General features: G+C 43.5%; 1 protein-coding gene across 2 annotated transcripts in view; it reads right to left on the bottom strand.

The window, feature by feature from the left end:
• Positions 1–2,163: 2,163 nt before the first annotated feature.
• The window catches only part of SPINT1 (serine peptidase inhibitor, Kunitz type 1), a 30,248-nt gene continuing 14,565 nt past the window's right edge, over positions 2,164–17,846 (bottom strand). Inside the window, exons 2-10 of one of the 2 annotated variants that reach the window (XM_053382836.1) lie at positions 16,003–16,154; positions 11,990–12,125; positions 11,606–11,776; positions 10,529–10,555; positions 9,548–9,673; positions 7,581–7,631; positions 6,380–6,550; positions 5,017–5,073; positions 2,164–3,516 (exon numbers count right to left, since the gene is read on the bottom strand). In XM_053382836.1, the coding sequence (XP_053238811.1) occupies positions 3,308–3,516; positions 5,017–5,073; positions 6,380–6,550; positions 7,581–7,631; positions 9,548–9,673; positions 10,529–10,555; positions 11,606–11,776; positions 11,990–12,125; positions 16,003–16,154 (1,100 nt within the window). In that variant the 3' untranslated portion in view covers positions 2,164–3,307. The remainder of the gene's footprint in view (positions 3,517–5,016; positions 5,074–6,379; positions 6,551–7,580; positions 7,632–9,547; positions 9,674–10,528; positions 10,556–11,605; positions 11,777–11,989; positions 12,126–16,002; positions 16,155–17,846) is intronic. The other variant, XM_053382845.1, reaches the window with a different exon arrangement.

Below are 17,846 nucleotides of genomic sequence, written 5' to 3'. Positions count from 1 at the left end.
GGGCAGCAGCGGTAAAATTGGGGCTCCTTTTTCTTTCTTTCTTTTTCTTCCTCTTTCCCCCCTTTTTTTTCTCCCCTCCCTCTTTGCGTTAGCTTCACTGTCTTCCTGGTTTTGGAGCTCCTCTCGGCTGTTGGGGGGGTGGTCGGGTGCCTTTCCGGCTCAATCAAGGTTGTGGGGGGGTGTTTTGGCTCTTTGATAGACGCCCCGGGCACCCCCAATTCCTCTCCGCTGGCAGTGCTGGCGGCAGCAGTCCTGGGAGTCCGGGAGTCGGCCAGACAGAGCCTTTTACTCTGGCTGGCTTCAGGAGCTCTTTTCTGCTGTTGCAGCCGCCATCTTACCTTTATTTTTGTGATTTTATTATTGTACTGGGCCGAGTGCCGTGATTGATGATTGTTTAAAAATTATGTTTTATATATTGACTTGTCTGCTGCCTTGGGCTTTAACAAAGACCAGTCACTCATAAACCACCCCATAGCCATAGGTTACAAGGAGACTTATTTGAGCAAGCAAGATCATGCCCGGTTGCATTTTCTCCTTATTCCAAACTAGTCTGACTGGTTGAAGGCCCAGTTTGAGGAGACACCTTTTTCCTCAGTCAGTTTTGGGTCCTAACATGCAGGAAGTGACCTCACAGCAGCAACCCTCTGACCTACTTGCTACCTGGCGGAATAGCTGGGCTGGATCTACCATTATAGTGACTAACAAAGTTGCTGCTGTCTTATGAAATGTCTGACTGCCTCTTCCTTTCCCTGAAGCATTTTGACAACAGCGACTCCTAAGTCCTTCTCAAGTCAACCAGAGCAAAATAACTTTCCAAGCAAGTAAGTTGCTACAAACAAAATATTTTATTAAAATTTACATCTACTGAGGGAGAGAAATCCAGAATTTAAGGGCTCAGGAAGCAGAGGTTTGCAGAAAGGGGGGAAGTGGGGGAGGGGGCAGATGGAAGGAGGGCAGAACTAGCAGATATAAAATATATTTTAAAAAGGTGGAGTAACCTGCCAACCACAGAAAATAATGAATTATCTCCTGTCCCATTCCTTCACGGCACATTGGTGACCCTCACCATCATCTTCTCAATCTTATTCTGCCACTTCGCTGAGCATTAAGCAATCTGGCTCTTGGAAAGAGCTGCTCCCTTCTCTCAGAAAATTCTTTTTGCTGGTGCCTGTTGGCTTCAGCAAAAAGTCCTTCTATACACACACACACACACACCCTCATTAACACCACAAAAAGACGACACAAATATTCTCTGCTTGCTCTCTCAACTTCACAGCAGAGGGCATTTCCAAAGCAGCAGAGAGAGCTATATACATTTGCATTCCCAGTACAGAACTGTATCAAATTCATTTCAGACAGCAGCCCGCCCACCCATCACACAGAGAGGGTGTTTTGTCCTGGTTCTTAAAGCAACGTTTAGCTGGATTCTTAGTAGGGCGAAAATGGGAGTTGGCTGATTAGCTATAATGGGCCCATCTACTTAACCCAAACATTTGCGAGGGCTTCTGGGCCAGAAAATGTCTGGGAGTCACATGGAAACTCTCAATGATAGCTGCTCTAGGCTCGCCATACAGCTTACCCCTATCACATGAATCCTTTTCACAAGCATCCTCCATACCTAGGGGAATGTATGCATGGGGGAGTAGTGCGGCCCCCACAGAGGTCCCCTTCACATGGCACGCCTACACACAAGCAGCTGTTATATGGAGGGTAGGAGGAACAACACGGTGCATGATACTGAGGAGGGCATTGCAAAAATGTAGGGAAACGCATGGAGGATGGATCTTGTTCAAGCATTGACAACCACAATCAATTCAATACTCAGGACTGGTGAGGGGTAGCCAACATGGTGCCCTCTGAATGTTGCTGGACTCCCAACTCCTACATCAGAATTGAGCGGGGGGGGGGGCGTAAAAAAAAATCTGTTATACTGAACAATGGTGAACAGCAGCAAAAGGACAATAGCTTGCCTTGTCGTCAGCAACTTCAAAACAGTAAATTGCAATTGTATTTATATACTATATGCTTTGACAGCTAAGACACGTGATAAATGAGAAACTGGAACATACATGTCCTTCATTCACCCAGTTCATTTCTGTTCACTTTGGGGCACTTTCTTTCTTTTTCTCTCTCTCTCTCTCTCTCTCTCTCTCTCTCTATATATATATATATATATATATATATATATTTTGCTGTAGTCCACCAAAAAGCAGTGTCTTCCAGCTTCCACAGTGCTCCTTCTGAAGCTCTCATGAAAGCATGTAATGGGAAATCAATAAGTGATACTAGCTTGCAAATAAACAATTGGAATTCCCTATAATTGGGGCCATGAGGGCGGGGGAATAGTTACTGCTCCACAAGATTCACTATGTACTTGGGAGACCAGCTAGTTAACATCTTTCTAGTCACATTTTGATTCTATAAAAATAAATACATACAGGTGCAATATTCAAACTCAAGAACTAGTCGTTTAACATTAAAAGCAGAAATGGCAACCTTGGGAGGTAGGAACAGGCAGGAAAATGTCAAGGAGAATGAATGCAGACCCTGATTTTCAGTCATTTAGGAACAATTCAGCCGCACTTCTTAAGATGTTCAAATTACGTTTAAAACTTATGGTCGTACTATATATTTTATGTTACGTGCACTGCATCATGCCTAGCGATTAACATGCAACAAGGGCTGCAATATATTTGGGAAGAGGCCAGATTCACTCCAGTGGTGCATCAAGCTTCTTTTCAATAGCATCTTGCTAGAAAGACCACCATGTGCAACCCTGAGTTCACAATGATCAAGTATGAGAACCTGCTCAGGACTCTCAGAAGTATCATGAGGTTTGAACTACTTAGACCCTTAGCACAGAGAGGGTGGCTCTAAGATGGCAGGACTTTCAAGAGAAACAAAAAGGAACTAGGCAGAAGTTCACACACACACACACACACACACACACACACACACACGAAATGTAGATTTGAGCAGGTTTGTGAAGGGATGAAATCCATACCAAAAATCAAACCACGACTCCTTCAATAGGTACAGTAAGCCCTCAGTGACAGCTTCCTCTGACAGCATAGTGAGCCACTGTTGTCATTACAAAAGAGGGGTGGGATACTGCCCTTCCTCTTCCTCAGAAGCTGTCACACAGTCAGAACAATCGCTAGGGGCAGTAAGATGGCTGGAATTTGACAGTCTAAGGAAGGAAGCATGGAGGAAGAGGGACATCCTTCAGCCACAGGCTTTAGTTTCAGAAGTACCATCAGTCAATGCAACTGTCCCACTCCCAGAAGTGGAGGGCAGCTCTTCCACATCAAATAGGCTTCGTAGTACTATTGTAGACGAGGTGCTCCGTGTCCTCGGTGGTGGAGAGCACAGAGGAGAGAGTGGAGTTGGCGGCAGTAGCTGGCTGGCGCCGTCGCCGGTACGTCTTTCTGTTCTTCAGGAAAAAGTAGCCAAGGATTGCCAACACTATCATTATGCATACAGCCAGGAGCACTGCAATGGCCGTTTCGAAAGAACCTGTGAGAGATTTGAGGGAGGGGGGGATGAATCAGGGTTAACCAAAGCTGCTATTTGGGCCTTAACAAGCGTTAAGAAGGAGGTGCTGTTAATGTATTTACAGCAAAAGCTGGAGCAGCCCAAGGTTTGAGGCACCTCTGGTTATTTTGCTGCTTGCCTTTCCACACTCAAAATGGCACCTGTCCTCTTTTTGCAGTGTTCATCCAGTGAACCGCTTCTGACTTGGGTCGGTGTCCTAGGCTGAATGCACAGATCTTGAGATGCAAGGTGCACTTTTAACGTGGGGTGCCTAGCCACCTCAAAAACAATAAGCAAAATGTGATTGTGGGTCTCTTCCCAGAGCCCTCTGCAACAAGGACTTCCTGACAGAAGTACAATGGTACCTCGGGTTACATACGCTTCAGGTTACAGACTCAGCGAACCCAGAAATAGTACCTCGGGTTAAGAACTTTGCTTCAGGATGAGAACAGAAATTGTGCTCCAGCGGCGCGGCAGCAGCGGGAGGCCCCATTAGCTAAAGTGGTGCTTCAGGTTAAGAACGGACCTCCGGAACAAATTAAGTACTTAACCCGAGGTACCACTGTACTCCATGGTGCGATTCCCTCACCAAGGTATGTAACATGCAGATACCCGGAGGCGCAGAATCCCAGGGTACCGTCTTTTTCCGTGTATAACATGCCCCCATGTATAAGACGACCCCTATTTTTTTTGGACCACAACAAAAAAATTGGGGGGAGATTGCCCAGAGTTGTTAAGCTTTCTTGGGAGGGGGAGCAACCACGCCTCACCGCTATTGTAAATAACCCGCCCAACTGCCACAGCAACCAATCACACACCCAATCACCGCTGCCAATCTCCTGCTGGCTGCTGCCACCAATTGCCCATCCCACCTCTGCTATCCGTGTATAAGATGACACACAATTTTTGCCTATTACTTTTAAGGAAAAAATATTGTCTTATACATGGAAAAATATGGTGTGTGCAGACTTGCAGCCTAAGGCTACAATCCTATACATACTTACAACAGATCAATCCCATTGAACTCAACAGGGCTCAACTCTGAATAGATGTGCCTATGATAGCATGTCAAATACATGTTATTTCTAGAGCACTCGCTTGAAAAACCTTTGGTTTTAAATTTCACTGTTGTGATTTGTAGTCATAAGCTGTGTGACTAATAGTCAGCCGCCTAGGTCTTTTATTGAGTAAGTGGCATATACTTTTGGCTAACTAAAAACATAAATTACTTTTAAGAAACAATGCAGTGGAGGAATATGTAACACACATAAGTGATGGTGACATGTTTCTAAAGGCAACAAGTTACGCGTCATCACTTTCTTTGTACAGAAGTATCAGGATTCTTCCCATGCCTCCTCCCAGTTATCATATTTTCTAAAATACATGGCAGCTTACAGCCGAAGCAAAAGAGACAGACAGCAGAGACGGAGGAGCAAAGAAATAAGTGTGCTACTAGAGCATTGTAGAGTTCAGTTTACATACTTAAACCTGCCTGCCGGGCCTCATAGGTGCTCCATCTCTGGCCAATCAGATCTTCCTCTGTGGAGGAGAGAAAGACAGAGTTGTATAATGAACAGAGTTGCTTGGAATAATGGCAGATGCTCCCTTCCTTGAGGCAGTTTCATACAGTGAACTTTTAATATTAAAACTCTCTTTAAGTCATATCATATTTTCACCCCAACAGTTCAATCATATGTACATTTATTATTTTTATTTTACTTCTTAGATTTATATATCGCCTTTCTCTGCTTTCCAACAGCTGGATTAACAATTAAAAAAGAAACCAGAAACCAGAAAGAAAAAGAAAGGAGTGTGGGAGGTAAAAGAAGATGGTGACAATGAAATAGGCCATGGGTAGGCAACCTAAGGCCCGGGGGCCGGATCCGGCCCAATCGCCTTCTCAATCTGGCCCATGGACAGTCCAGGAATCAGCGTGATTTTACATGAGTAGAATGTGTGCTTTTATTTAAAATGCATCTCTGGGTTATTTGTGGGGCATAGGAATTCGTTCACCCCCCCAAAATATAGTCTGGCCCCCCCACATGGTCTGAGGGATGGTGGACCAGCCCACAGCTGAAAAAGGTTGCTGACCCCTGAAATAGGCTTATGAGGCCAACAGTCCTTTCGGGGAAACAAAGATACTCACAGGCGATGTTCATGCAATAAACCAGACTTTGTGGCTTATTGTGGTATATTTATTTTATTTTATTGTTTATTAAATTTGTATACTGCCCTTCATCCAAAGATCACTGGAAGAAGTGGCTGATCGCTCCCACTTTGCTTCCCCCCTGGTGCAAGTGGAACAAACAAACTAGGAAGCTGGCTTTGTGTTACACCTGAGCCAGGGATCGGGGTTAAATGCTTCCTACCAAGCCACGCTTGGGAGGCCAGCAACAAACCAGGTTCTTCCAGGGACCAGAATCAGCGCTTTCTGCTAGCCAGCAGTCTATTACTGAGCTAGATGAACCACTGGCCTTGCTTGGACTCAGACAGCTTCTCACAAGAATACAGAAATGCTACATTGGGTCAAATCAAGAGCAGTTAAGCATTCTGTCTTTTAATAGCAACCAGAAAGATGCCACAGAGAAAGTTATGATAAGCACCATTATTTGTTAGTTCCCACCATCTAGTACTGAGAAGTATAAATATGTGAACCTCTGGCTGCTAAACAACAATCTGTTAAGCCTTTCATGCTAGTACAGACACAACAGGAGAAGGAGTCTGTGACTCCATATTCTGCTGACCTCTGTCCTGCATGGTGCCAATAATTTACTCAAAAAACATTTACTAAGCAAAAGATGCCCCACATCTCCTGCCCACCTCTTTAGGTCCTTTTTCTACTTACTTGTGACACCTTCGCAAGATTTCATACACGCTTCCTCCTCCTCAAAATTATTCTTGTTGCCTTCACAGCCTCCATAGGTGAAGCGACGGCATTTCTGAGCAAACGGGTTGTAATACCAGCGAGGTATGCTATCGTCACATCTCCCAGTATCTGGCATATCCACACAGTGACCTGCCAAAAAATATTATTGAGATGGTTTTGTATCAGGACATTAGTTAATACCTGATCATCTGATAATAATTATTTAAATTGATCTACTGCTTTCTTAGCGCAACTGCCTTCAAAAACTGACTTTCCCCATAACCGCTTGTTGCTTCACTTTATTTCTGTTCTAACTTTTTTTGGCAACTGTAGTCCAGTTTTCCTTAGCCTGACCCCCTCCAGATATTAAGCTACATATCTCATCATGGCTGACAGTTGGCCACGCTAGCTGGGGCCAATGTGTGTTGCAGTAATGTAACTGTATCTGAAGGGCACTAGGTTGGGCAAGGCTGGCCCAGGTATTTGAGGATAAAAAACAAAATGAACTCGTTCAGTGAATGATTCACGTTTATAGAATCCTTACCTCACATTGTTAAAAGTTACAATTACATTTTTGCAAAAGTTTCATTGTTTCGCAGTAACCAAGAGCTGTAGTCAACTAAGTCCTGCTCAGTGTTAGACCTATTGAAATAAATGAGCCTAAATTAGTCATGCCCATTAATTTCAGTGGGTCTACTCTGTGCAGAGCTAGCATTGGACAAAACATGGGTGCGGTCATACTTTATATGCCAGAATAAATTTGTTACTCTTTAAGGTGCCATATAACTTTTGCTGGTTTTTTCAAACCAGTTGAAGATTAAGATATATTTTTGTTCTTTGAATAAAAAATTAATGCATTTAAAATACTTGAACACTACTTGACCAGTGAACTGACCACATCTTCTTTGACTGGGAAAATGCCTAACTTTAGTGTTCATCAAAATGATGCATATACTAAGGAGCTGAGAAGTGCTACTGTTCCTGTGCAGGAAAGCCTTTGATACAGTTTATTCTTTTAAATTGATCAAGGTAACTGCAATCCATCTCCAGTCCTTCTGGAACAGCCACCCTTTCCAACCCCGATTACACTTGGAGAGATGCAAATGTAAGTAATCAAATTGGTTATTAGCACATTCATCCAAAGTAGAGCCCACTCCACAGGCATTCAGGATATACTTACTTTGGCTGGTGGTAACATTGATATTACGTAATCGATTGAACCCTTGCACATCTGCAACAAACACAAAAGGGGAGGGGATAGTTCACATAATGGTTCTTTCGGTGTGATGACAGTGCAAATAATCAGCATGAAAGTCAGACACTCCCTGACCTCTTATTTAAATAGTTTATCCCTGTTGTTTTGTTAGTAGTTCTCTGATCTTCCCCATTCACCTCCTTATTTGTTTCTGTTATCAATTTTAGACATACTAGACCAGAGGTAGGCAACCTAAGGCCCCCCGGGGGCCGGATGCAGCCCAATCGCCTTCTCAATCTGGCCCACGTGTTTTTACATGAGTAGAATGTGTGCTTTTATTTAACATGCATCTCTGGGTTATTTGTGGGGCATAGGAATTCGTTCATTATTGTTACTATTTTTCAAAATATAGTCAGGTCCACCACATGGTCTGAGGGATGGTGGACCGGCCCACGGCTGAAAAAGGCTGCTGACCCCTGGCCTAGACAGTAATAAGTAGACCTGTATGTATGGCCTACTTTAAAAACAAAACACCACGATAACATTTTTGCATCTATTTAACTGAAAAGCAAGAAAAGCTGAAATAAAACTAATTCTGGGAAATGGAGCAGATTTGGATGTTCTCATTTTGCAAAATGTATCTGGCAATTTTTAAAGTATTAAACATGTTGTCTGGAAGGTTTCCTTTCTGGTTTCTGAGATTTTAGTAGATGTTGCCCACATACTTTTCAACAGCAACTGTGAGTGCTGTTGCTTCTGTAGCCCAAACAGTACCACCCACAAGAGGGAGGTATCAGCAGGCTTAGGGAAAAAGCCAAGGTTTGCAAGACATGTGGTTAAACAAAACAGAACACTACACAAAAAGTGTGTGTGTGTGTGTGTGTGTGTGTGTGTGTGTGTGTGTGAGAGAGAGAGAGAGAGAGAGAGAGAGAGAGAGAGAGAAAGAATATATAACAAGTCAATAAAGACTGGGTATTCTCCGTGGCCACAGATTGCTGATTGATTGTTGGGGTGTGTACATGCGCAGAATACAGAAAACTGGAGCACAGGAAAACTAAATGGAATGGCTGGAATCCTGAACAGTATACTCTACACAGCAACATTTTCCTTTAGTCCCCCCCCCCAATCAATGAAAGCTGGTATTATTCTTATATTTGTTAGCTGCCCTTTATCACCTAAAAAATACAAGAAATAAAAACACCCCCACCTCCAAATGCAAAACATGTTCTCAATAAGCAACATTTTGAAGTCCTGTGAAATTGCAATTAACACTTTGAACAGAAATACAAACAAGAGCAACGGGAAATGCAGGACATTGCCATTAAAAGCTAGTTCACACATGCCAGCTAGCTGGTTCTAGTGTGCACACATGTGCACACACATGCATACTGGCTCATCATAAAATCTCTCCCCACTCAATCCAAATACGGAGTCCTGTGGTACATCAGCGCAAACTAGGCAATACACTGATACAATCAGTAGTCTGCAATGATGCTGGCGATTGCAATGGGTGGAAATATATTGATGGTGCCTCTGTATTCAGTCCTGCTTGCTTATATTTCTCCACACAAGATCCTGGACTCAATAAGAGAGAGAGAGGAGGGTTCATGCAAAAGTGGGTGGAGGGGAGAGAAATGCCTGATCTGCACGAGTGAACCAGTCCTTACGCATTTTTAGATTTCAGAGAGGACTGTGAAATCTGTATGGGACTGATTAACATGAAATAAGGCATGATCCATCTTTGGTGATGAAAGAGAGGGAGAGAGAAGTCTACTATCCTGCTCTTTCCAGCTTCAGTTCTGTGAACTTGTGGAAACGGTTCTAGCAGAAGAGATAGTAGATTTGATAGTAGCTTCAGTGGTCTGTCCCAAAATTGGCCTGAGCCTCGGTTCTTCTGCATGCGTGGTATGATTATGCCTATTTTCAAAGACGTCACAGCAACACCTACTTACACGAATCACATAACTTCTCGTCTGACCCATCTGAACAATCTGCAGTTTCATCACATTCCAGGAAGCTGTCAATACAGCAGCCATCGTCACATTTGAAAGAGTAGGGCAGGCAGTTTTCATTGCACACTATAGGGGAAATATAAACCAGACCTTTTGGTTCTCAGCAAAGACAGTGCCCCCTTCCGGACGGGGACATTTGCTTCAGATCAATCATCCTTAGGGCAGACCAGGACCAATGATTGTGCCAGTGAGAGCAGTAAAGACAAGAGCTTCACCATGCCAAGAAAGCTACCTCTTTGCAACGCTGCAAGCACAGAGGCAAGAGACCAGTCACCAGTATTTGCCATTGAGCCTGAAGTCAGCAAGAAAGTGAGAAAAGGTGGAGTCATGTAGATATACAGGCAGAACCCACAAAGCCAAACCTTGGCTTAGGGAGAGGGCACAAAAGTGTTGCAATGTGCTGTGCCGGGCCACGGTTTGGCCTAATGTATTGTCAAAAAATCTGGGCTCATGGTTAAGTTCTTGCCTCGCTAACCATGAACTGTAACCAAGGTGTGTTATCGCTCACAGCTCATGGTTAGTGAGGAGAGAACTTAACTCAGGGGCAAACAGTGGTTTTTCAAATTTCAGCAACGTCCTGCGCAAGGTTAAATTTCAGCACCCCCAGCTTGTCTCTCGCCTTCCGTTCTGCTCAATTTATTACGTTGTAGTTGTGACGCTCTGTGGCGCCCCCTAGCCCCAGCACCCAGTGAGGCAGAACCAGTCCCGCTGCCCTAAATCCACCTCTCCTTAACTGTGAGCCCAGCTTCAAGAAATGTTAAGCCAATCCTTGGCTTAGCTTAGTACAGCATGGCAACAGAAAGCACCAGACAAGAGCAGAGTGGCTGCAGGTTCCATTCTAGGAATCTGCACATCTGGGCCATCTCCTAAGCCCAGACTTGGCTTAGTGTTCGGGACAAACCAGGCCACTGAAATGCCTACCTGGCTCATTTCGCTTTTCAACAGCACCTAGAGAGAAAGAAAGAAAGATTAGGAGGGGGAGAGATGGCTGTTTTTCAGAAAATTACGTGCAAGTCATTGGATCTCATCTAAAAATTCAGACAAAACAATAATACTTTATCTGTTAAAACATTTCCCTTCCTTTTAAATGCTGGTATGCACACAATTCCTTTCCAGCTACACTACTGTGCTGGAGGGGCCACAGGAGAAAAAGAGGTTTATTGATGTGGTTTCCCAACAACACCCTTCTAGAATTAGTGAAAGAGCTGTCAGTCCTTCCCGATTCCAAAACCTAGCTAGCTTTTAGCAAAGTACAAAAAGTCACAGGTTACAGAGACTTCAGTGAACTCACTGTATTTAAAGCTATTAAGATTCAGCTCTGCCAATGCCAGGGGGCAGAAGTATGGGAAAGAACATGACTTGTGTGTTGCAAAACTCAGCATTCCGAGGTTATGTCCTGAAAGGATTGCAAGCAGTTTGACCACAAAATTGAAGGTGAATTTCCCCAAGGAAGTGATTTACGGAGAGCCGGCTTCAGGTACCAGGCCTGTTGGCAGACCAACTCTGCTATTGGCCTCTACAGCCATAGCAGACACTGTAACTCTCCAGCAGTTTGACTTTACCCCCCAATGGCACACTCTTCCATTGTCTCTCAAGGCAGACGGATGCCAGCAATGTTCAATTTTTAACTGAATGCATTTCTCGCATGCGATGATGAGCTCTGACTAGAGAGATGGGGGAAATCCCATGTTGCTTGGCTAGAATAGCCGGTCCTCATCAATCTATAAAATAAATGCTTTGCAGGAACTGCCACAATTTATGATCAGTTCAGCATTAAAGATGTTGGAACAAGTCCCAGGCTAATTATTGCTTTCAAATTTATGGAGATTTTTAATCTCCCCTCAAAAAGCCTGAGCACATCACATCGAGACTTGGTAGACGGGTTCTTCCTCCACCCCTTCAAAAATTAATTCTCAGTGGCATCTATCAAATGACAAATGTTTTCTCACTTGAATCTCTGAAATCCAGAAAGGAGGGATTTTCTCAAAGGAGACCAACCTTGGACATTCTTGCAGGCAAGTTTACATTCTTCTTCTCGTATGTAATTGTTCTTGTTGGGTTTGCAACCCCCAAAGGTGAATTCCTGACACTGCTGAGTTTCTGGATTGTAGTACCAGCGAGGAAAGCTAGCCCGGCAACGTCCCACCTTATAAGGAGCCAAGCAGTGCTCTAGAAGAAACACACACAGTAAGTATCAGAGAAGACGCTGGTTAGGAAGCACTGGTTAGGTTTAGGTTTAGCTTATTCCCCTGATCTTACAATATTACTAGTTGGAAGGTCCCAGCAAGTGACACTGTTCCCCAGTGTGTCCTTAAGACTAGTATCAGCCGGGGTTCCAGTTCTAGACTCTATCTTTGAAAGGTACAGCTAGCAATGACCCACCTACAGTCTGCTCAGCATTTAGCACAGTGACGGTGATGTTGGTAGAGCCCTTCTGTCCAGAAGTATCCGTCACAGTCAGCTGGAAGATGTAAGTCCCTTCTTGCAGGTTGGTGAGCACCACATGATCTGTCTCTTTCTGAAGATGCAAAATGTAAAGAAGGGAGGTCCTTTCAGAAGGCATGATAACATAAGCTATAGCAAGAGCTTCAGCATTCTCTCATCTTGGTTCAAGAAATGTAATGGTGGTGGGTGTTTTTCAGAGTTGCCACAGAACTTCACCTAAAGCAGGCATCCCCAAATTCGGCCCTCCAGCTGTTTTGGGACTACAACTCCCACCATCCCTAGCTAACAGGACCAGTGGTCAGGGATGATGGGAGGTGGAGGGCCGAGTTTGGGGATGCCTGACCTAAAGTCAGGATGGAGAACTTGTCCACCACCACCACACCAGTGCTGCTGGACTACAACTCCCATCATCCCTGGTCAATGGCTATATTCTGGAAATGATGGGAGCTGGAGTCCAGCGCCATCTTGAGATGCCATGGCAATGTCCATACACTGATACACTGAGAGCCAAGGACAATTGGGACTGCCCCACAGGACATTTCAAACAATGGATCCCAGCACTGGAAATGTTTTAGTAGACCGACTTGCAGGAACACCACAACAAAATGCTACAGAACACACAGTATTATTAGGATAACTGCGATAGTAGTAATAAAACCTTTGAAAAAGTCACAAGGACCTCCAATCAAAGCTGTCCCTTCCTGATGACATCAACTAGAAGGACCAAAGACTAAAACTTTCTACTACAAAGAGTACAAGGAAGTCATGTTGGCTGTAAGAAAAAATCTGAAAGTCATATTAGGGCAATACCTTTATTACGCCAACCAAAATGCCACACAGTGATACAGTGAGTGGCCAAAGGAGGAGACAGAACTTTGTACAAGCTATTTGTACTTGCAGAGATGGGGCATCTGCTATTATGTGTTTTTCACTCCTAGGAAGAAAGGCCACACTTGCCAGACGTAGACACAGATGGCTTTGAACATCAGCCAACTCTCCTGCCTCCCCATCCCTCAACTTTCTTTTTTTTAAAAAACAATGTAACCTGATGAAGAGTTCAAGGCAACCTTGGAAAAGCTTTTCAAAATTGTGTTTAGAAGCCATACATTGGTCCTGAAAAAACACGCACCAAATCTTAAACACTGCAAGATATGAACACAGACTCAGATACCAAGATGGCACTGTAACCTGGCACCTCACATTTGTCCAACATAAAATGAGTACTTTATATTCACTCTTGCGTCATGAAGTAGACAGTAACAATTTATGGGGCATGTAGATGGCATGGCATTATACAACAATTTAGAGCAGGAAGCATAGGCACTGGACATAATAAGGTTGCCAGACTAGTCCCACAAGCTAGAATTTACATTTGACCTCAGGTGACCCACAAGGGAAGCTAGCAACCTCCAGTCTGGGATCAAGTTTCTCCCTTTCCCATCTCCCATCATCTCCCCTGAAGCAGAAAACTCAAATTTCCTTGTCCTGTTTGAAATCTGCATCTTCTTGTTTTGTTTGAATCCATTTTTGTAGCCAAGACTCCATTTTCCTGGTAGCTTGTGGCCTAGCAAAACCATGAAATCTCACTATCCCTGTCTAGTTTAACCCCCCCCCACACACACACACACAAACACCATTTTTAGATTGGAAGTGTGAAAAACCTGTACCTTGGTATACTGAAAGAATGCACCATTAATCTCTGAAGACAAGTACCATAAGCAATGATTGAAGGAAGTTGGCTAGGTGGAACAACTGACTAAATTTAATCTTGAAGTCAGTAGAAGAATGAAAATACTAATCACAAATAAATAAAAGAGGATGCTGGTGGATAGCTAACAAACAGAATAATTAGTCAAAGGTTAATAAAGAAAGACAGAGCAGAATAGCTATACGTAATTACATATTTTAATGAGAAGGCTGGGAGGGCTAGTCAAAGGAGCGAAAGGATTCCCAATTGGTTTAGAGTGATGAAAGTGGGTTATAGGAAATTTATTGCAGTCATATGAATGGTTAATAGTAATCATGTGTGTAATACGGAAGTGTATAAAAGCTCTATGCCAGGCATGGCCAAACTTTCCCTCCAGCTGTTTTGGGACTACAACTCCCATCATCCCTTGTTAACAGGACCAGTAGTCAGGGATGATGGGAATTGTAGTCCCAAAACAGCTGGAGGGCCAAGTTTGGCCATGCCTGCTCTATGCAATTATACCATGTTACAGTCCTTCACTGATTTTTCATGAAGGCTGCCCCTGAATATGCTTGTACCACATAAAGGCCTAGTTTCACTTGAAGCCTGTTTTTTGAAGGGCATTTTTCTTGGGACACCCCACCCCCACACCCCTCCCTTTCCTTCAAAGCAATAGTGATTTGTCCCTGTGACTGGTCCTCCCACTTTGTCTCCCTCTCACATGCAACTGAGGTGGCAACTGCCGGGTCTGATGTGGCTATTGTATACCTTCCCGCCAGTGGAAGGTACTTACAATGCCCATTACGAGCAAGTGATGCTGTCAGGCCCCCCCATTTCCCCCATGAAGGATAGAGCGGCAATTCTTGGATCGAAGCCCACCTCAAATGCTACCACCTGCCATGTCTCAAAGTCAGCTTGAACACCACTGCATTCTAGGATTGAGGAACACGAGGGTATTCACCCAGTCACAATCCCCAAGACTCTCCCTTGCCGTGGGAAAAGGTAGTTCGCTGCCCATCTCCTTGGGCCAGAAAAGGCAGATAATCTGACCCAGCACTCGTAGTGGCAAAGGACCTGCCTGTTGTTTTTGAACTCATTAAAGATTGCTGAAAGGCAGAATGTCAAACTGCTGGAGCCCTGCCTCCCTTGCAGTCATGACTGGAATCTGCCTAAACTGGATTTACTTACTCAGTAGCAAGCAAGGGATTGTATGTAGCACACATCTAGAATACGCGAACCCAGGACAGGTTCAAGCTTTGAACTGAGGCATGCCTTACATAATCAAACTTACACTAAGTACAGCTTACAGATCTGGCTTTCAGGCAGTCTCCTAATCCAGACACTGACCAGGCTCAGACCTGCTTTGATCTTACGCATAATGTAAGAAAACCATATGCCCTTAGACGATTTTCTGGGATTAATAGTACTGAATGCTAATCTCATTGTCTTTTATCTTTGTGCAAAGTTCAACAATGCCATATTATTAAATATTAAAAAATGCATTAACCCATCTATTAAGGATTTCAAGGATATAAAAAGGTTATTTAGTAGGAGAGGAAAGCAAAGGTGTTAGAGGGAGAAGGGAGTAAATGAATATCAGATGCAAAGCTGATGGCTATTCTCACAGAGCCAGTTTCTTTGCATAACATCTCCAGTAATTTGCTTAAAGAAAGGAGGCGTATGCTGAGTAACAACTTAATTGAACCATACTGCTGACATCATGACAAAATGATTCACTGGCTCAATTCAGATGATCATATGTTGACTTAATAAGCCAAGACATAAATCACCTTTTTGCCACAGCATGCAGCCCCTTCACTCCTCTCTTAATAGGAGACACAATTAAATCAGGGAATCCCTGAATCAACCATAGTTTCCCATTTTATCCGTACCAAGAAGCTATGGTTAGTAGTTTCAGAATCAAGGTATGACATTCAACCATAGGCCATAGTTTAAGATTCAGGCTTGTTCTAAAGCTTTTAATCAATCTTAAACTATGGCCTATGGTTGAATATCATACCTTGATTCTGAAACTAACCAACCATAGTTTCTTGGTTCGAATGAAATGAAAAACAATGTATACAAAGTGATTCCCTTGTTTAATCATGGCTGACACAGAGGAAGGAGAGAAGGGGTTTCATGTGTAGGCAGTTCATTCTGTCTCAGCTTATTAAGCAGAGATATGATCACCTGAATGCTGATAAGTGTAGATTGGCAAACTATTGTGGAAGCAAACCTAAGCCAAATATTTGGCCTTCCTTACCTCCATCACCAGAGAGTCATCGCCAGAGAGACGTGTCCATTCATAATTCACAATACCATGGTCATCGAAACTTTCTGAACCCCTCAGCGTCACCGGCTCGTTAGGCTGCACTTTCATCTCCATCCATGCACGGGCCACAGGCGGCCGATCATCTGACAAGGGAAAGAAGAAACAACATTTTTATGTATTAATTCAAAATATATCCTGCCAATCTACATACAGCACCATGCACAGCTAACCATTAATAATATAAACTGAATAAAATCATTTTTTAAAAATCAGTAAAGTGAAAGGATTAACAAAGGATGACAGAATGCTTGGCTCCAACTCTGAAAAATGAAGGGAACAAACACATGACTAAAATGACATGACAGCTACAAATGCACCCCACAACCTGCAGGAGATTTTTTTAAAAAATGAATGTCCAAAGACAGGTATCGCTGGTGGTTAAAATGCTACATTAGCAGTTTATTTTAACAAATTAGATATTTTTTCAAAGTAGTAGAAGACAAGTAGCTTTAAGGACAGTAAGGGATGAGGTCAAGTAGCACTTTTGTATGTATTGTTGGCTCAGTGGCTGTTGGCGCCATCTTGTCTACTTCCTTGCCTGTGCCCATTCTTATATGCAAATAGAAGAATAAACAGGGGAGGCTCATCCAGCAGTGGAGCACTGCCCCACTAACCTCAGTCTGCCTTTATCCAGCCTCCACCTGCCTGTCTTCTTATTTTATAAAGCCCACTGATGGCATTTTTTGTCCTCCTTCCTCTCAGTGTTGCCACTGTACAACTCAGCACAGTGGAGGATGAGGGCAAAACCAGAATCCATCGGCTCTACCTCTCATTGGTTCTGGCTCCACCTGTCACAGGTGTCCATCCAACCTCTACTTAAAAACCTCCAGTGAAAGAGTGATATTACTACTTGATCCTACTAACTCAACAAACAGGCCCTTGAGACAGTTGCCGAAGAAGCCGTAATCTTTTACCCCAGAAAGTTCATTCCAGCTTTCCTTTCCAATTTATCTTTAGCAATAAGGGCTGTTCATGTGGAGGGAAAGGGCCAAACCTAGGAAGCTGCAGGCAAAGACATTTGACGTCAAATGGAAATATACTGGGAAGTTTCCAGTGACCTTAAACTAGACTGAAGTGCAACCAGTTATGCCAGAGTTTTCAATCAGCTACCTAAACGTCATTACAGAAAGTGGCCAGAACAGCAAGACTTTTTAACAACAGGCAAAGACCAGCAAATGCTCAGGTCACACCCAAAGGATTACAATAGGTTATACCCATGCAAGCACACTGTTCCCATCATTTCCCCAAGGTCGTTTCCCCACATGGATTGCCAATGCTTAGGCAATGCTTAGGCAGTACAATCTCAGGCAGTTAAAGGTTTTTCGTAGCTTCTGCTACCTGACCCTTTTAACTGGAGATGCAAGGAACTGAATGGATAGAGAGTACCTGCATGGGGTCTCCTCCATTGCTTCCATGGAATCCTCTGGTAAATCAATGGAAGAAAACTCTCCATTATATAGCAGGGGATTCTGATGCACCCAACCATCAACACCCATCCTGTTTCAACAACAATATGCATGATGCTGAACAGGTACACTGTGGGTGTGCATTCAGACATATATATGACAGATCAGACACATGCCTCAGGTGTTTTCAAATTAGAGCAAACATGACTTAATAAATGAATAGCCCCCTGAGTATGTTTATTATGCCATCTCTTCTCCCCTGAAACTCATTAGATCAGTTTCTCCATAGTGACAGGCTCTTCTCATGTCATAAAGGGAGACAATCTAACATAAAGGTGCTTTACACAGAGGTTCAAACAACATAAGAAT

This window comes from Podarcis raffonei, chromosome 1 (genome assembly GCF_027172205.1).
Source record: "Podarcis raffonei isolate rPodRaf1 chromosome 1, rPodRaf1.pri, whole genome shotgun sequence".
Lineage (NCBI taxonomy): Eukaryota > Metazoa > Chordata > Lepidosauria > Squamata > Lacertidae > Podarcis > Podarcis raffonei.
The sequence above is the reverse complement of the archived record's forward strand: the minus strand, read 5'-3'. Positions and strand labels throughout refer to the sequence as shown.